Raw genomic sequence first — 16,255 nt, forward strand, 5'->3', positions numbered from 1 at the left:
TATATCTGCCTACTTATACATTTGGGGTAAGATTCTTATGGATGAAAGAAATTATTTAATGTATTTCACATATGTGGTCAGATTGACTCATTGCACATGTGTAGAAATCAGGGACAGATTTTTATAGTCACTGTGCTCACTGAGAGCTTGCATTCTAACTTAAAATAAAGTAAAGACAAAAACAAAAGCAGCACCAGAAAATTAATTCAGTTAAGTATTAAGCAAGCATTTATCAGACATTTACTATGTACCAAGTACTATTCTCCCTATGAGGAAATGAAATTAAAAATAAAAATTATCTCTCTTTTCTCAGTTTCTATAGCCATTGATTTCTAAATGGATTTCTATTTATTTTAAAATTCCTGCTGGAGAATGACATTTATTTATTTATTTTTTTAAATATATTTTTATTTTTATTTTGAATATTTTCCCATAGTTACATGTTTCATGTTCTTTCCCTCTCCCCAAACCCCCCTAGCCGACACACAATTCCACTGGGTTTTGCATGTGTCATTGATTAAGAACTAATTCCGTATTATTGATAGTTGGACTAGAGTTATTGTTTAGTGTCTTCATCCCCAATAATATCCTCATCAGCTCATGTGTTCAAGTAGTTGTTTTTCCTCTATGTTGGAGTATGAAATTTAAATCCAGATGCAAGTGCTAAGGGAATCCTCTAATAGTTCTGGAATATGAGGGTGTCTGTGGGTATGCGGGGAAGGAGAAAAGGTTAGTTCCCTTAGGAGTTGGAGCTAGGCCAGACTACTGGACTTTTGCTCCAGGATACAAAAATTAAAATGTTAGTGGCGCTTACAGTACTTCATCTCCTTAGTTTAGCATCATTAATAAAATAAAATAGAAACCTACCAAATAATCAATTAGCTGCAATAAGTTCCTCCCCTATCACACCTTGCTCTCCTCTAGACCAGATCCTTTAGCACATTCCCACTAACTGAATCTGAGGTCAAATACCTTAATATTTATTTGAATATACATTTTATATTATAAATACAAATATGCCTTTGACATATTCCTATGTTTGATTTTATTTAATGAAAATTCTAAGATGAAATGTGGAATAATAAATAGAGAGAAAGCCTTAAAATCATCAAAAACTAGATTCATATTCAACCTCTGACATGTTAAAAGCCTTTTTGCATTCCAGGCAACTCTTTTAAGACTATAAGTTGTAGATGAGTTGCTAGTCACTACTTATTTGGACAGGCACAGGACATATTCAGTTTAGGCAAAAAAGGGCAAGAGCATTAGATGAGAAATTAATTCACCTGAAAAGATGTCAATAGCTGTATCAAACATCCTACAATGTCCATGTGATTTAAGTTGTGACTTATACGCCATACTATCTAATATACTATTTATTAGCTTTTTAAATAATCCCAAATATCCAAATTGGTAAGTCAGCATTTAAATAAATTTATTCAGATGCCAGGCTAATTAGAATACTTAAAAGATACTAATAGTGACAATCTTATCTTTCTCATGACTTCTATTTTAAATGAAAATTGATTAGGAACCTTTTAATATATGCACATACACAATTCTATCATTTCTTTCCAGTTTTAGAAAGTGAATAAGCCAGTGGATACGTTATGTTATATTGCTAAAAACCAAAGCAGTTCTTAGGAGACTTTGCAAGAATTGTTTACATGATGGAAAAGGAGGAGAAGTAAGTGGCAAAATATTAGAATGAATGCTAATCCTAAATCTTAGCATTTGTTCTTTTGCTAATAGGTAACCACCCATGTAATTAACCTTCTGGTAAAAAGGACACATTTTACCAAGAAAAAAAATCAAATAAGCAGAGTGATTTAAGAGAGCAAGTATAATATTATCTTCAAGAGATATACTATGATCAGCCATTAGTGGAAGACAAGTAGCCTTTCAGTCAGGATCCAGGGTGATATCTTTCAGAAGGCCAAAAAAGAGAAGGAAGAGAGTGTTTAAAAAGGCAAAAAGCAGCCTCAGCAGCAGAACACAGTAAGACAACTTCTCTGATAGCTAAGAAAATCCTGAGTAGTATAAATTTATAGGAGACTTCTAAATTTATTGTGGTGAACAGGAAAGATCCCGGTGGCCAAATCCAATCCAATTAGGATAAAAACATTTTTTTTCCTCCTCAGCTGCCAGCTTTTCTATGAAAAATCACTTCTTCTAGAGTCCCGTCAATTTAAAAGTGTCTGCTGGCTGGGTTTGCCCAGCAGGAGGCTAAAGGGTCTATTATGCTGACAGATGCTCAAGGCTTTGGGATCCTATGGAATTTTAATGACTTTTCTGTTTATGACCCTCAAAATTGCATAAATAGAAAAAGAAAGTCAAAGTAGTTTCAATGTTTAAAAATTAAATTATTTAGCATATTTTAAATTATTGGAGTAGCCTCAGAAAAAGCATGTTAGTGACTATGTATGTTTGTATGGTAAGTCATCCCCCTTATTATTTTGCTCAGCTTAATAATAATAAAATGTTTTTAAATAAAGTATTACTTTGCAAATGCAACATAGAATATTTAACCAAAACTATTATCTTTTCCTAGTTGAAATGTACACAAGCAAAAACTATTTAGTTTATTTTTTTTAGACAGATAGAGTGATTTTCCAAATGACTGAGGCTCATGATCCTTCCATTGAAGGGGAAATAAAGATTGTAAGGAGGTAGCAAGTTATTTATTCTGTCAGCCATTAATGATTCATTTTTTGTTTTCATAATGGATGATTTATGAGAGGATATAATCAAGGATTAATTGAGAGTCATGGCTTGAGAACTGACTTGATGGAGTAGCCACATAGATGAGATCATGGATATACTGATGTTTTGAAGTGCATCAGTTAATTGTTTAATCACAGATCTAGATGTGGGAAAGGGCTCAGAAGTTATCTAATTCAAGTACATATTTTTTTCCTTAAAATCCTTACCTTCTGTTTTAGTATCAATTCTAAGACAGAAGAGTGGGAAAGGGTAGGCAGTTGGAGTTAAATGACTCACCCAGGATCACAGATTTAGGAACTGTTTGAGATCAGATTTGAACCTAGGTTTTCCTGACTCCAGGACTGGCACTCTATCCAGTGTGATCCCTGGCTACCCTACTAAGTATCTTTCCTTTTATGAACCTGAATTGTCATCTATTAAAACTTGAAATACAGAAAAAATATATGACTTATCACTTGCTTATGTGGATATATGGTTTGGGGGTTTGACTTTAAAAGATCACTTTATTACAAATATGAATCATATGGAAATGGGTATCGAGTGATAATACAAGTATAACCCAGTAGAATTACTTATCAGCTCTGGGAGGGAAGAGGGGATGGAGATAACATGAATCATGTAACCATGGGAAAATACTTTAACAATTAATTGATTGACTAATTAAAAAAACAATTTGAAGTTTTTCTGAGGAAGATAGTTTTATAAATCTTACGTCTGAATGAATGAGTTTATGATTCAATCAAACCAATCAATCAATGAATAAAGTTTATATTAATCACTTGCTATGTGTAAAGCAGTATACTAAGCAAATTATTACTAGGACAAATTAATTGAGTTTTGCTCCATCTTGCTAATATGCATAAGATACACTTTATCTCTGCATCAGTTTTCTGGCTTAGCCTCCCAACAAATTATGATCTTTCAGTTCAACAATATATAGCCCTTTAGAGTCAATCACTTTCTCAGAACTCATATAACAACCTCTCCCTTTTACCTCTCCACAATTCTTATTTCTATAGAGGGCTCCACAAGGATTGCATCTGGGATACCAGTTCTCCCTTCAGAGTTCTTACTTGTAATTACTATTGTATGATATAATACTTTTGTTCAACTTTTAAAAAAATTAATAAGAATCATTCAATTTAGTAGTCACTGTTGGACTAGCTATGAGAAGGATTAATGATCTGGTTCAACAGCTTTAGAACTATTAAAATCATATGTCAAAAGTCACAATGGCCCATACTTTTTGACCCACTGTTCCTACTACTAGTCTTATAGAACTTGTGTAGCTCAAAGACATCCTGAAAGGTCCCATATAGACCAACATATATTCATAGCAGATCAGTGGGTGATAATAAAAAATAGGGGGGAAAAGTACCTATCATCAGTTGAGAAATGGCTACTGAAATAATTGCATAAATATGATGTAACATTTTTATGGTGTAAGAAAGGACAGATAGGTAGGAAAACTTTGGAAGATTTATATGAACTGATGAGGAAAGAAGTAAACAGAACCAAAGAAAGACAAAGAATGTGGTATTGTCAGTAATAAAAGCATTAGAAGAAAGCAGAAATTTCAGTAATTTTAATGATTAATCTTGGTCCCTAGAACCATATTATCCATTCACTAGAAAACAGCGACCATTGATTCCAGAATGTTACATACATTATCAGAGAGAATCACTAGACTGGTTGATTTTACTGAATTATTTCACAGGGAGAATTCAATGTTAGCAGTGAAAGAAGAGAGAAAGATTTGCTGGGCATGAGGGTATATCCAGAATGACTGGAATACTTTAAAAGCATCAATAAAACTTAAAATTTTCAGTAGTTCCATCAAAATATCAATTTCTTTTCATTGTGGTTTCCATATCACTCAAGTAGAATAATTAAAATATAAACATAATGCAAATAAATTCTGATTATAGGTCCATGGTCAGTTTCTACAACTGCAACTTTAAGAACAAATACCTTTGTCTACTTATTGGAAGTAAACTGAAACTCTCTGTTCTTGTGGTTAAGGGTCATTGAAAATGATAATTTGTGACAGAATAACTCTGTATAGACTGAGTGGCAAGACTAGATAGTATCAGAACATTCACTTTCCATTCATTCATCCTCTCTAGACGGAACTGATCAGCATCTTCATGAAACAAAATTAAAAGGGGCTGAAAAACAGAGGCAGACTAATTTACTTTGTTGTAGATCCTCTTCTTGTTTTCTATTAGCCTTCTCTGTTTATCATTTCAACTTTGGACCTGAGGGGAAGCATGCATTTCAATTTCTGCTTGAGTGCATGCTGATAAAATTGTGCTACCTTTTCTACTGCCTTAAAGCAAATCATTATGGTTTTCACTTCTGCCTCTGAGTTAGGATGATTGTTTTATTACAATTTAGTATTTCCATTCCCAAAGATCACTAAGTACTATCCTTAATCTCATTAAGAAAGTTACAAAAGGCTAAACATGACTGTTCAAATGGAAGAACAAAGCTATTAATCAAAGTTACCTAGATGGAAAGTTTATAGGAATTTGAAAGACCTTACATTGATTTCTTAATTGATCATTAAACTTTTTAGAATTCTAATCAGCATTTTAAGTGGAAACTATTCATTCATTATATATACTTGACCTGTAAATCATTAAGATCAGGATACTTAGAGTTTAAAAAACATAGTCCTATGAGAATAGATGTTTTCTTCATATATATATATATATCCTGGGAGAATTAAATTCACAAAAATTTATCACATATCTAATTCATGGCCAGTGAGTCAAAACACATTTATTAGGCACCTGCTGTGTGCCAGACAACTGTACTGATATAATACTGCTAGATATACAAAGAATTGCAAAATTATTCCCTGCACACAAGTCACATTCTAATGGAAGAAGTACCATGTAAATAGGTTTTGACCAAGAGAAAGCATATTAATAAAGCACTAAATTACCCTACATTTAGTTATTAGTCTGAAAGAAACAATTTTATTTATGTAAAGATTAATCTAAGTGATTTCTGATTTAATCAGAGAAATGACCAAAATCACAGAGTTTACACATGCACTTTGAAATGTTTCATCCTCAAGACAATTTTAGGTAATATTTCTAAAAATTCAAGAAAGAAAACCAAAATATGTAGCAATATAATTATGGCTTAATATTTGTTGAAAATTAGCATTTAATTGGGTTATTTTTTTTAAAACCCTTGTACTTCGGTGTATTGTCTCATAGGTGGAAGATTGGTAAGGGTGGGCAATGGGGGTCAAGTGACTTGTCCAGGGTCACAAAGCTGGGAAGTGGCTGAGGCCGGGTTTGAACCTAGGACCTCCTGTCTCTAGGCCTGACTCTCACTCCACTGAGCTACCCAGCTGCCCCTGGTTATTTTTGTTTTAACATTTTTTCCCTCATCACCACCACCACCTCTCCACCAAGGAAAGACAGAAACAATTTTATTCTAAGCTGAAACTACAAAGTTTCTCACCCATATAAAATTAGAATAAGTAAGATTCATCTTTATGAGTTCAAATATGGACTCAGACACTTTCTAGACATGTGTCCTTGGGCATGTCATTTAACCCTATTTGGCTCAGCTCTTTATCTATAAAAAGAGCTAGAGAAAGAAATGTTAAACCGCTCCAGTATTTTTGCCAAGAAAATTGCCAAAATGGAGTCATGATAAAATTGGTTTGGATGCTCCCTTTTGTTGAGATCTTGGTTGAAAATATCAGAATTTAGGGCAGGGCCTAGCAGCCACCTGACCCACTTGAAAGATTAGGTCCACAAATTCTAGCGACCATGTCCTAAGTAGCCATAGTGACCCAGACAAGTGGAGGGAAGAGAAAGGGCTTGCTAGCATCCTTAAGACCCACCTCTTCCTGTGATGAAGTCATGAGAGAGGAGTTGAGGTCTCTGAGCCCACCTCCTTATTGACTGTTCATCAATCAGAAATGTCTCAGGATGCCCAGAGGTGAGACTGAGTGCTGCAACCACAAGGGGTATAGAAGATGTGTACCAGAGCTCTTTTGCCTCTTTTTCTCTGACTGCACAGGATGTGGTCTATAGTTCTCCTGTGTAACTGTTCTCATTTGGCTCAGCTCTTTGCTGGCTACACGGGCTATTGCTTAGCTGCATACTTTTTGGTGTTCATTCAGACTATGGAAGAAATCTTCTTGAGCAGCCAATGAATAAACTAATTTAAAATTTAAGAACTATGGCCTCTCAAGAATTTCAATGGTCACATTCTATCTTAAATCCTCTTAGACCATTCTTCTTGAAGAACCAATAGTGTTCCTCTCACAGATTTATATAGAGAATATATATTGAATAAGGAGATCCATATCCCACTGGGACTGGAAAAGGCAATGAGTTTATTATCATGACCCCATTTTGGCAGTTTTCTTGGCAAAAATATTGGAGTGGTTTAACATTTCCTTCTCCAGCTCATTTTACAGATGAAGAACTGAGTCAAACAGGGTTAAATGACTTGCCCAAGGTTATATATCTAGAAAGTGTCTGAGTCCATATTTGAACTTATAAAGATGAATCTCATGTACTTCAAGCCCAGTTCTATATCTACTTTGCTACCTAGCTTCCCGTTACATTTCTCCCTATCCTATCTTACTCCATTCACCTAATGAAAATTATTTTTACATCCTTTTTTCCCTTACCCAGTCAAATAAGGAAGTAAGGGAAGAAATTTTTATAAGGCCAGATAAAAATGCTATTTTATAATATTTTCAGTTTGATAAATAAGAGATTTAAAAAAATTTTTAAATAAAATAAAATTTTTAAAATTTTTAAATATTGTCAAATAAGGAAGATTGGGAAGAAATTTTCATAAGGCCAGATAAAAATGCTATTTTCTATTTTATAATATTTTCAGTTTGACAAATAAGAGATTTTTAAAATGTACTTAGTGAGTACAAAATACAAATGATGTTTCAAAAATCTAAGTTCACTTTTAAGCAGGTAAATTTTAATGTAGCTTTAAATTGCACTAAGACTTTTGGGACACCCACTATAAAGAATAGATGGAAGTGTGAAAGAGATTAGTCAAAGAAAGACTTCTTGCAGACATTAGAATTTGAGCTCTATCTTGAAGCTAAGGGAAACTAAAAGATAGAAGTGATGGAGAAAGATGCAATGTAAAAGTTCCAAGAGAGAAGATAGAGTATGATTGGTGAGGAATAGCAAATAAAACAGCTGAGCTGAATCTAGTTACATAATGAATGTAACTAGATAGAAGAGTGTGTATAGAGAGTGAATGTAAAAATGGAAAGGTAGAAAGGAGGCAGGTAATGACAAAGGCTAAACAGAAGACAATATATTTAGTTTCATTAGTCATTACAACTTAGTCACATCAATACTGCCCATTCCAATTATGTTATGATGTAGATAAGAAGAGGAATGGAATTTCTCAATTTTAGCAATATCAAAGTATAAATTCTGAGATTTCTAGTGGTACTTGATTAATGACAAAAATAAATGAGAGAGGTAACAAAGATAATGAGATATGAGTCATATCTCCTTCAAGAAATATGTATACAGGTTTATAGCCACACTCTTTGCAGTGGCAAAAAATTGGAAAACAAGGGTAAGCCCTTCGATTGGGGAATGGCTGAACAAATTGTGGTATCTGCTGGTGATGGAATACTATTGTGCTGAAAGGAATAATAAATTGGAGGAATTCCATGTGAACTGGAAAGACCTCCAGGAATTGATGCAGAGCGAAAGGAGCAGAACCAGAAGAACATTGTACACAGAGACTGATATACTGTGGTAAAATCGAACATAATGGACTTCTCTACTGACAGCAATGCAATGACCCAGGACAATTCTGAGAGACTTATGAGAAAGAACACTATCTACACCCAGAGAAAGAACTGTGGGAATAGAAACACAGAAGAAAAACAACTTCTTGATCACATGTGTCGATGGGGATAAGATTGGAGATGTAGACTCTAAGCGATCACCCCAGTGCAAATATTAATGATATGGAAATAGGTCTTGATCAATGACACATATAAAACCCAATGGAATTGCTCGTTGGCTATGGGAGGAAGGTGGAAAGAGGGGAGGGAAAGAACATGAATTATGTAACCATGGAAAAATATTCTAAATTAATTAAATTAAAATCTTCAAATTAAAAACAAAGAAATGTATATAGGATGGCCTTTGGGAAGCTGGGCAGCTGGGTAGCTCAGTGGATTGAGAGTCAGACCTGAAGACAGTCAGTCCTGGCCTCAGATACTTCCTAGCTGTGTAACCCTGGGCAAGTCACTTAACCCCCATTGCCTAGCCCTTCCCCCTCTTCTGCATTGGAACCAATACCTAGTATTGATTCTAAGGTGGAAGATAAAAGTTTAAAAAAAAAAGAAAAGAAAAGGAATGTATATATAATAAGCATGAAAGGTATATCCTCTTAAATCTCCTTGTCTTCAGTCTGACCCTTGCATATTATAATTTTATAAAGTAAACTGAAGAAAATCAACTAGTCATGACTAGTTAATTCATTTCTAAATCTGTTCTCAAGGAGACTGAATCCTTAAATCTTCACATGGATTTCATTGCTTTGATAGTACTTTATAATAGATTGATTAGTCAATCCATGCCTACCCATTCTATTCGATTCATTCTCATGCTCTCCCTTCTATAGTTTTCTAGAGGAAGTCTTCCCAAAGTGATAAAGGTCCTTCCTACTTGGTTTTTACTAAAATTTTAAGGTATTTGTAGAACACCCTGGATGTCTACTTGTTAGTCTTTATTTTTTCATGTGACTAGTATATTCTTTCCCTATCCCAAGAATTTCTGATGTCCTCTTTGATTCTTGTGCTTTTACCAAAAACTCTTCATTGGTTTTATGTCATTATGTCTTCTCACCCATCACATATTTCTCTTCTGTGTGGGCATGTGATATTCATTTTGCATTCTTCAGAAATAGCTGTATTCTGGAAAAGACTGGTAGAATATTAGTAATGCAAATATATGCCTTTGCTTTTATTCTTGAAATCAATAAAAAAGAGGTTGAGAACTTTTTTAACTTTGAGTCCAACTGGTTGGCCTTCTCTATTACTTGTCCCAAATATGTCACAGTTAGAATAGTGGGGAGGACTTGGAATCAAGAATTTTAAATAAGCCTCAGGCACTTACTAGTTGAATGACATTAGGAAATCTCTATCTGCCTCAGTTTCTTCACATGTGAATAATAGTAACACCTACCTCTCAGGGTTTTTGTAAGAATCAAACGAGATATTTGAAAACACTTTGCAAATCTCGTGTTATATGATGTTAGTCATTCTTATTATTACTATTATAAGTTCTACAATATGTATATTGAAATATAGACAATAGATATTCTTATTAAATTAGACTTTCTTATATGAATAGACTGGTAATTATTTTAGAATGATCATATATTTCTTTTAGGAAATTACAATATTCTAAGATTTGATGTAATTACCATGGTCATATATAAATAAGAGTTTATAGAGACTGACTGCAAAAAAATTCAAGACAACTTCAAGACTCAAAAAGCCTATCTACCACCACAGAAGAAACTGATGAAGTCTGAATACATATTGAAGCATACCATTTTCCACTCTATTTCCTTCATGATTTTTTCCTTGTATAAGCAACGTGTCATCTTTCACATGATGAACATGGAAATATGCTTTGCATGGTAGCATATGATTAATCTACTTCATACTATCTGCCATCTTGTGAGGGGGGAAAGGAAAGAACATGGATCACAAAATGTCAAAGAATAATTATTAAAAATTGCATCTACATGTTTTTTAAAAGAAGAGTCTCTGGAAGTGCTCATTAGCTACCTGAAATCCTTCTGCAATTTAAATTCTGTGCTAGAGCTGCATCTTCACAGAGATGAAAACCTTTTTTTATGTTGACACTTGTATGGATTAATTATTATTCCTCTATCCAAGGAACTTTTAATTCTTGTTAGATATCTTGGAAATATGTTTAAAATGGAGTCTTGGGTGAGTGAGGGTGTATCAGAACAAATACAATAGCCATTTGACAAACAAATTAAAGCAAAGACCTTTGATAGTATTTATATATTGTTATCATCGTTATAAAGGAAAGCATGTCATTTCTTCTTTGTTGCTAATATTGCATATCGTTATTCTACAATATGTGTTTCTATGCAATCTAAAATATGAAAATTTTAAATGGATGACAAATAAAATGTATGCAATGAGTTATGTAAGAAATTCTCTTCACATTTAGATTTAATATAAAAGTCTTCCCAATAGTGTCAGTACTTGCTTCCTGTCTTCTAATAAAGGCTGACAAATGAGCAAAGTCTTTATATTCTATTATAAGATCACCAGTGTCCACTACTTTGGTGGCATCATTAAAAACTGCTGTAAAAATATAAACTCATGCTAGCTATTTTCTGTTTTAGACATCAAAAGAATACATAGTATGCTGCAATAAAGGAAATTTTTTCTCTATTCACCTCCACAGAGGTGACAAGAGATAATAATTACTATTCCAAAATGAAATAATTCATGAATTACAATATGTGGTATGACAAGGTACCAAAGGCACAAGTCATTAATTATTATTTTCAATGGAAACAATGACTTATGAGTATGAGATTCATTGCATGAACTCATGGGAAATTATACAGGCAACTACAACAGGGCAGAAGCTAATTCATGTTATCCCATTTCTAAACTCGGATTTTCACATATGTCTATTTCAATGTAATATTTTTCAAGGTTACCTTATTTACTAGGATTCCATTTGCAATTTGATGTGTTATCCATGTTATAAATTTGGTACATCTTTTTTTTATAGCAGCCACTTTGCTTAGCACAAAATCCAAAAGCATCAAGCTATTGTATTTCTAACCTCACATTCTAATTCTCTGGTGTACTGTCCAATTCCCAGGGTATAGATTTAAGGAGTTTTCTTTTTTTCTAGAAGCTACTTTTAGGCTATTTGGAACCCATCAATTTTTTTTTCTTGAGAACAAGAAAAGATGTTATTTCTTGTCTGCCTCAAACAAGCATTCCCTTACAAAAGCTGTCACATGCAGATAATGTAGAAATTAAATAAGAGGGCCACATACTTGCTGCTGGCAGCTGTGCATATCTGTGCAGCATTCACACTGACATCTGTACAACGAGCTGCCTCATCTAGTCTTCAATTAATGTAATCAGGAAGGTGTACAATTCCCAATGCACAAATCATTGAGAATTGTACCTTATTTCCATCTTTTGACTGCCTCAAGTTAATAGCATGCTCTTCACATATTCAAGACATTTGCATAAATTTCCATACCATTCATACCTGCATTTTCTCTCCTATAGTATTCCCCAAGGAGCTTGCAAGAAATGGATTTACCTTATCAGAATTAGTGGTAAATGTTTGCCAAAGGTAATAGACTTTTAATCCAAAATAAGATAAGGCATCTAGTCTGGAACTCTGCACACAACAGACACTCCAAGAATGTTGACTGAGATATTGCCAGGATTTTGAAGTATATAACAAAGAAGTAAGTATCATTACAAAGAGGGAGACCACAAACATTTTTTTTTCTAATATACCATTTTGAGCCAAATTTTCCAACATTTCAAATAGGTTCCCAGAAAGTCCTCTAACACTGCTTCCAATCATAACAAGCAGTGGGAGTTTGACATTTCACATATTTCTAGCTCATAATACTATATTTTGACAAAAACATGACATGTATTTGAAAAGGGATTATGCTCATGAGGGAAAGTGATTATGACTTTGTAGTGTTGTGGATTCCAGTACAATAGCTCTCTAATCTATCTTCTACTATATTCACAAATAAAGTAGTTCAGGATACCACGAACTCTTAAATAATTTATTACAATAAACTACCTATCTTATTGTCTCTATTTTCAACCACAATTTAAACTATCCTTCATAATGCAATAGGGTTTAATCCAAAACAAGATAGAGCACACTCATTGTAAAGCTTTCTACACACTAGATATTTTCCACAAACATTATTTATGCTATTACAAGTTTAAAAAACATTTTAGCTGTTTGAAAGCAGACACTGGAATTCTATGTTTGGTTGTTGTTTTGGCCTCTTTTGTGTCTCCAGTGGTTAGCACAGAGTCTAATACATGGTAAGTGCATAATAAGTGATTTTTATTGACTACCTATTACAAAGCAGTAAGTATAATTATGAAGGCAAAACATAAGCTCCCTTATAGGCAGCCTTTGCATATATATAAATTTTTCCTATTGCATTGCTCAGATCTTGTCACTGATGTAGAAACAACAACAAAAACCTATCCTTTAGTGGTTCTCTATCATTTCCTGAATAAAATATTATAAAGGCTTTAAATAACACATGAAACCATCAATTTTTTTCATCTTATCTTTGTATCAGTATATTCTACTATAATCTAAGTTCTAGTCAAACAAACAAAACCATTTACTGTTCCTTAGTTTTTGCATAATCTGTCCCTGTACTTTTATTCATATCCTAGCATTCTTCATGTATAGAATGAATTTACCCCTCCTTCCTTGCCAATTATCACTACATTTTGACATCTTTATGATCAAGGTCAGGAGCTTTCTCCATGATGGATCTTATTTTTCTTCTCAAAATTTAGAGATAATAACTTTTTAATAGCACCTTATTTACATCTATCTTTTTTATCTATCACTTTATGCATGTTAACTAAGTTGTTAACATTTATTATTATATCTATGAGATTTTTAAGTTCTTTGAGGGCTGGGTCTATTTTCTTAGATCTTCATGTTGCTAGCTGATGTCTTCTGTTTGTAGTTAATGTTTAAAGAATATTTTTTTAATTGAATCAAGTTGTACTACTTCATGCATGCTTTAGATCAGTGGTTTCCAAACTTTTTTGGCCTACTGCCCCCTTTCCAGAAAAAATATTACTTAGCACTCTGGAAATTAATTTTTTAAAAAATTTAATAACAATTAATAGGAAAGATAAATGTGCCTATGGCCATCACCGCTCTCCTGGATCGCTGCAGCACCCACCAGGGGGAGGTGGTGCCCACTTTGGGAATCACTACTTTAGTCAATCATTTTGAGTTTGTTTAGACTCTAGCCACCAGAAATAATGTCACCCCACCTAACTTAGAATTAAGTGGGGAGGGGGGAGGTCTGTGACCCACACATGATAGTAAGTGACAAATCAAAAATAAGGGACTGCCCTTTGGGCAGTCCAAAACAGTGTCAAGGCTGCTATTTGTCCACTTGAAATTGGAGGTGGATGCAGAAAGTGACAAAAGATGCTATCTTTTAAATATGATGGTAACTTCCTGTGGAGGCAGTGGGCACTTTGAACTTGGTGTGGAAGGATCTCTGGTGAGACCTCAGACTGCTTCCCTTTCAATTGTCATATGGGTAAGTTAGGCCGACTCTCTCTCTCTGCCCTTGGCATTTCTGGAGGTTCTACCCTCAGGGAGGCCTCTCTTCTTAGAGGAGAAGCCTTGTTTAATTAACCTCTGTGCCCCTGCTGGGGCCTCTAAATTCCTACCTAGTTCGGGCCTCTGTTCTGGGCCAGAGTTTCTCTCTCTCAATTTCCCTACCTTCAACCTTCCTAATTACAAATAAACCACCATAAAAGTCATCCTGACTCGATTACAAAATAAAATAGACCCAAGTCAAGGATAATTATTTATCAATAATAAAGTACATGCAAATATTAATAATATGGAAATGGGTCTTGATCAATGACACATGTAAAGTCCAGTTGAATTGTGTATTGGCTACAGGAGTGGGGTGGTAGGAGGAGAGAGAAAGAACATGAATCATTTAACCATGGAAAAATATAATTAAATAATTAAGTAAGTAACTAAATTAAAAAAAGATATAAGGAGAAAATTTAAAAAAAATAAAGTACAAAAGGATTTCTCCTCATTGCAAGGAAAAACTCATGTCCATAATCCTAGAAGAAAATTCCTAGAACCTTTGGGACAACCCAAATAAAGATTCTAAGAGAAAATGTGCATAAAGTAATAGGATTAGAAGATGTAGCCGGCTTGAGACCTGTGCCATTGGAAGAAGAATCCATCACAAATGATATCATTAAACAATCAAACTGAAGAACAAGACTGAAAAAGAAATTTTCTCTTTTTTCACTTACACGGAGGTGTTAAGAGATTACTATCCTTCATAAAATAATTCATGAATAACATGTTTGTACCAAAGGTGCAAGCCATTAATTATTATTTTCAATGGAAACAATGATTTGTGAGTATGAGATCCATTATAAATTTTGAGCCATAAGATTGGAGTTCAAATTCTGTCTCAATTAATTGCTACCTTTTGACATGGGGAAAAAATCTTTAATTTCTTTGTATTTGATTTGTATTTCTTTGTAACTTGTTTTTACCTCAGTTTCTTCATGTACAAAATGTTCCTGTTGCATTAGATTGATCACTAAAATACTATTCAGCTTGTAATCTTGTTTCTACAATGATAGGTTTTAATGTCTGTCAATAATATTATTTCCTCAAAGCTCCTCTTTTCATACTATAGTTTTAGCCATGGCAATGATCAACATATACTATTTTATATAGGTTCGATAGTCTTTTTAGATTTGTTACCATAGATTGTTTTAAAATGTATTTATTCATGTTTGTTAAAAGAAATTCCATCTTATTCAATTACTATCTCTAAGTATTGTTTATCTGCTACTAAGATATGTGTCATGATATTCAAAAATGAATTTTTGAAATTCCAGGCTAAATATGCTCATCTCCTTTTCCAAAATAATTTAAGAAAAAAAGTATTATGCTCATCCACTTTAAATTAGGTAGAATTGTTGAACTTTGCTTTAAAAAAAATATTTTTGGCTCCCAGGTCAGGGGTGGCAAGATGGTGGGCAGATTTGGTAGCAAAGAGAAATGTAGTGACCAGAGGTTGGTCTCACTGCCCTTGTCTCACATCCAGGTGATCATGAAAAGCTCCCTGGAGGTGTCCAGTATCAATCAAGAAGCTCTGGTGCTCATGGACAAGGCCGTGGAATTCTTGGTTCAGTATCTAGCCATCTATTCCTACAAACATGCCAGTGGAAAGAAGAAGAAAGCACTTATTTACAGTGATTTATCAAATACTGCAGAAGAATGGGAGACCTTTCAATTTCTTGCAGATATATTACCAAAGAAGATTTTAGGCAGCAAATACCTGAAAATGCTTAAGGAAGAGAAGGGGGAAGGGGAAGTAGATGAGGAAGAGGAAGAAGAGGAGGATGAATAAGAAGATGAAAGTGAGGATGAAGAAGATAAATCTTAAAACATAAAAGCAATACTTTATAATTAGTCTAAATTGTGCTACTCTTCTGTTCAGATTCCTTTCTCCTAAATGAAATACAGACCTGTTCAATTTCATCCCCATACAGAATTTTGTATCCAGTCCATCTGTCCATTTCAGCCCGAGGAATGAATTAAACAAAAGCCTCAGATTTGCTTAGTCTGCATTACATTTGAAGTTTACATCACGAATGACATCACTAAGCTGCATATTTATTTTTATATCTTGTTTGTCT

General features: G+C 33.8%; 1 protein-coding gene across 1 annotated transcript; it reads left to right on the forward strand.

The window, feature by feature from the left end:
- Positions 1-15,585: 15,585 nt before the first annotated feature.
- LOC123239213 (chromatin accessibility complex protein 1-like) lies at positions 15,586-15,966 on the forward strand. The gene has a single exon (XM_044666465.1). The coding sequence runs from the start codon at positions 15,586-15,588 to the stop codon at positions 15,964-15,966; it is 381 nt and encodes a 126-aa protein (XP_044522400.1).
- Positions 15,967-16,255: the final 289 nt, after the last annotated feature.

This window comes from Gracilinanus agilis, chromosome 3, assembly GCF_016433145.1.
Source record: "Gracilinanus agilis isolate LMUSP501 chromosome 3, AgileGrace, whole genome shotgun sequence".
Classification (NCBI taxonomy): Eukaryota; Metazoa; Chordata; class Mammalia; order Didelphimorphia; family Didelphidae; genus Gracilinanus; species Gracilinanus agilis.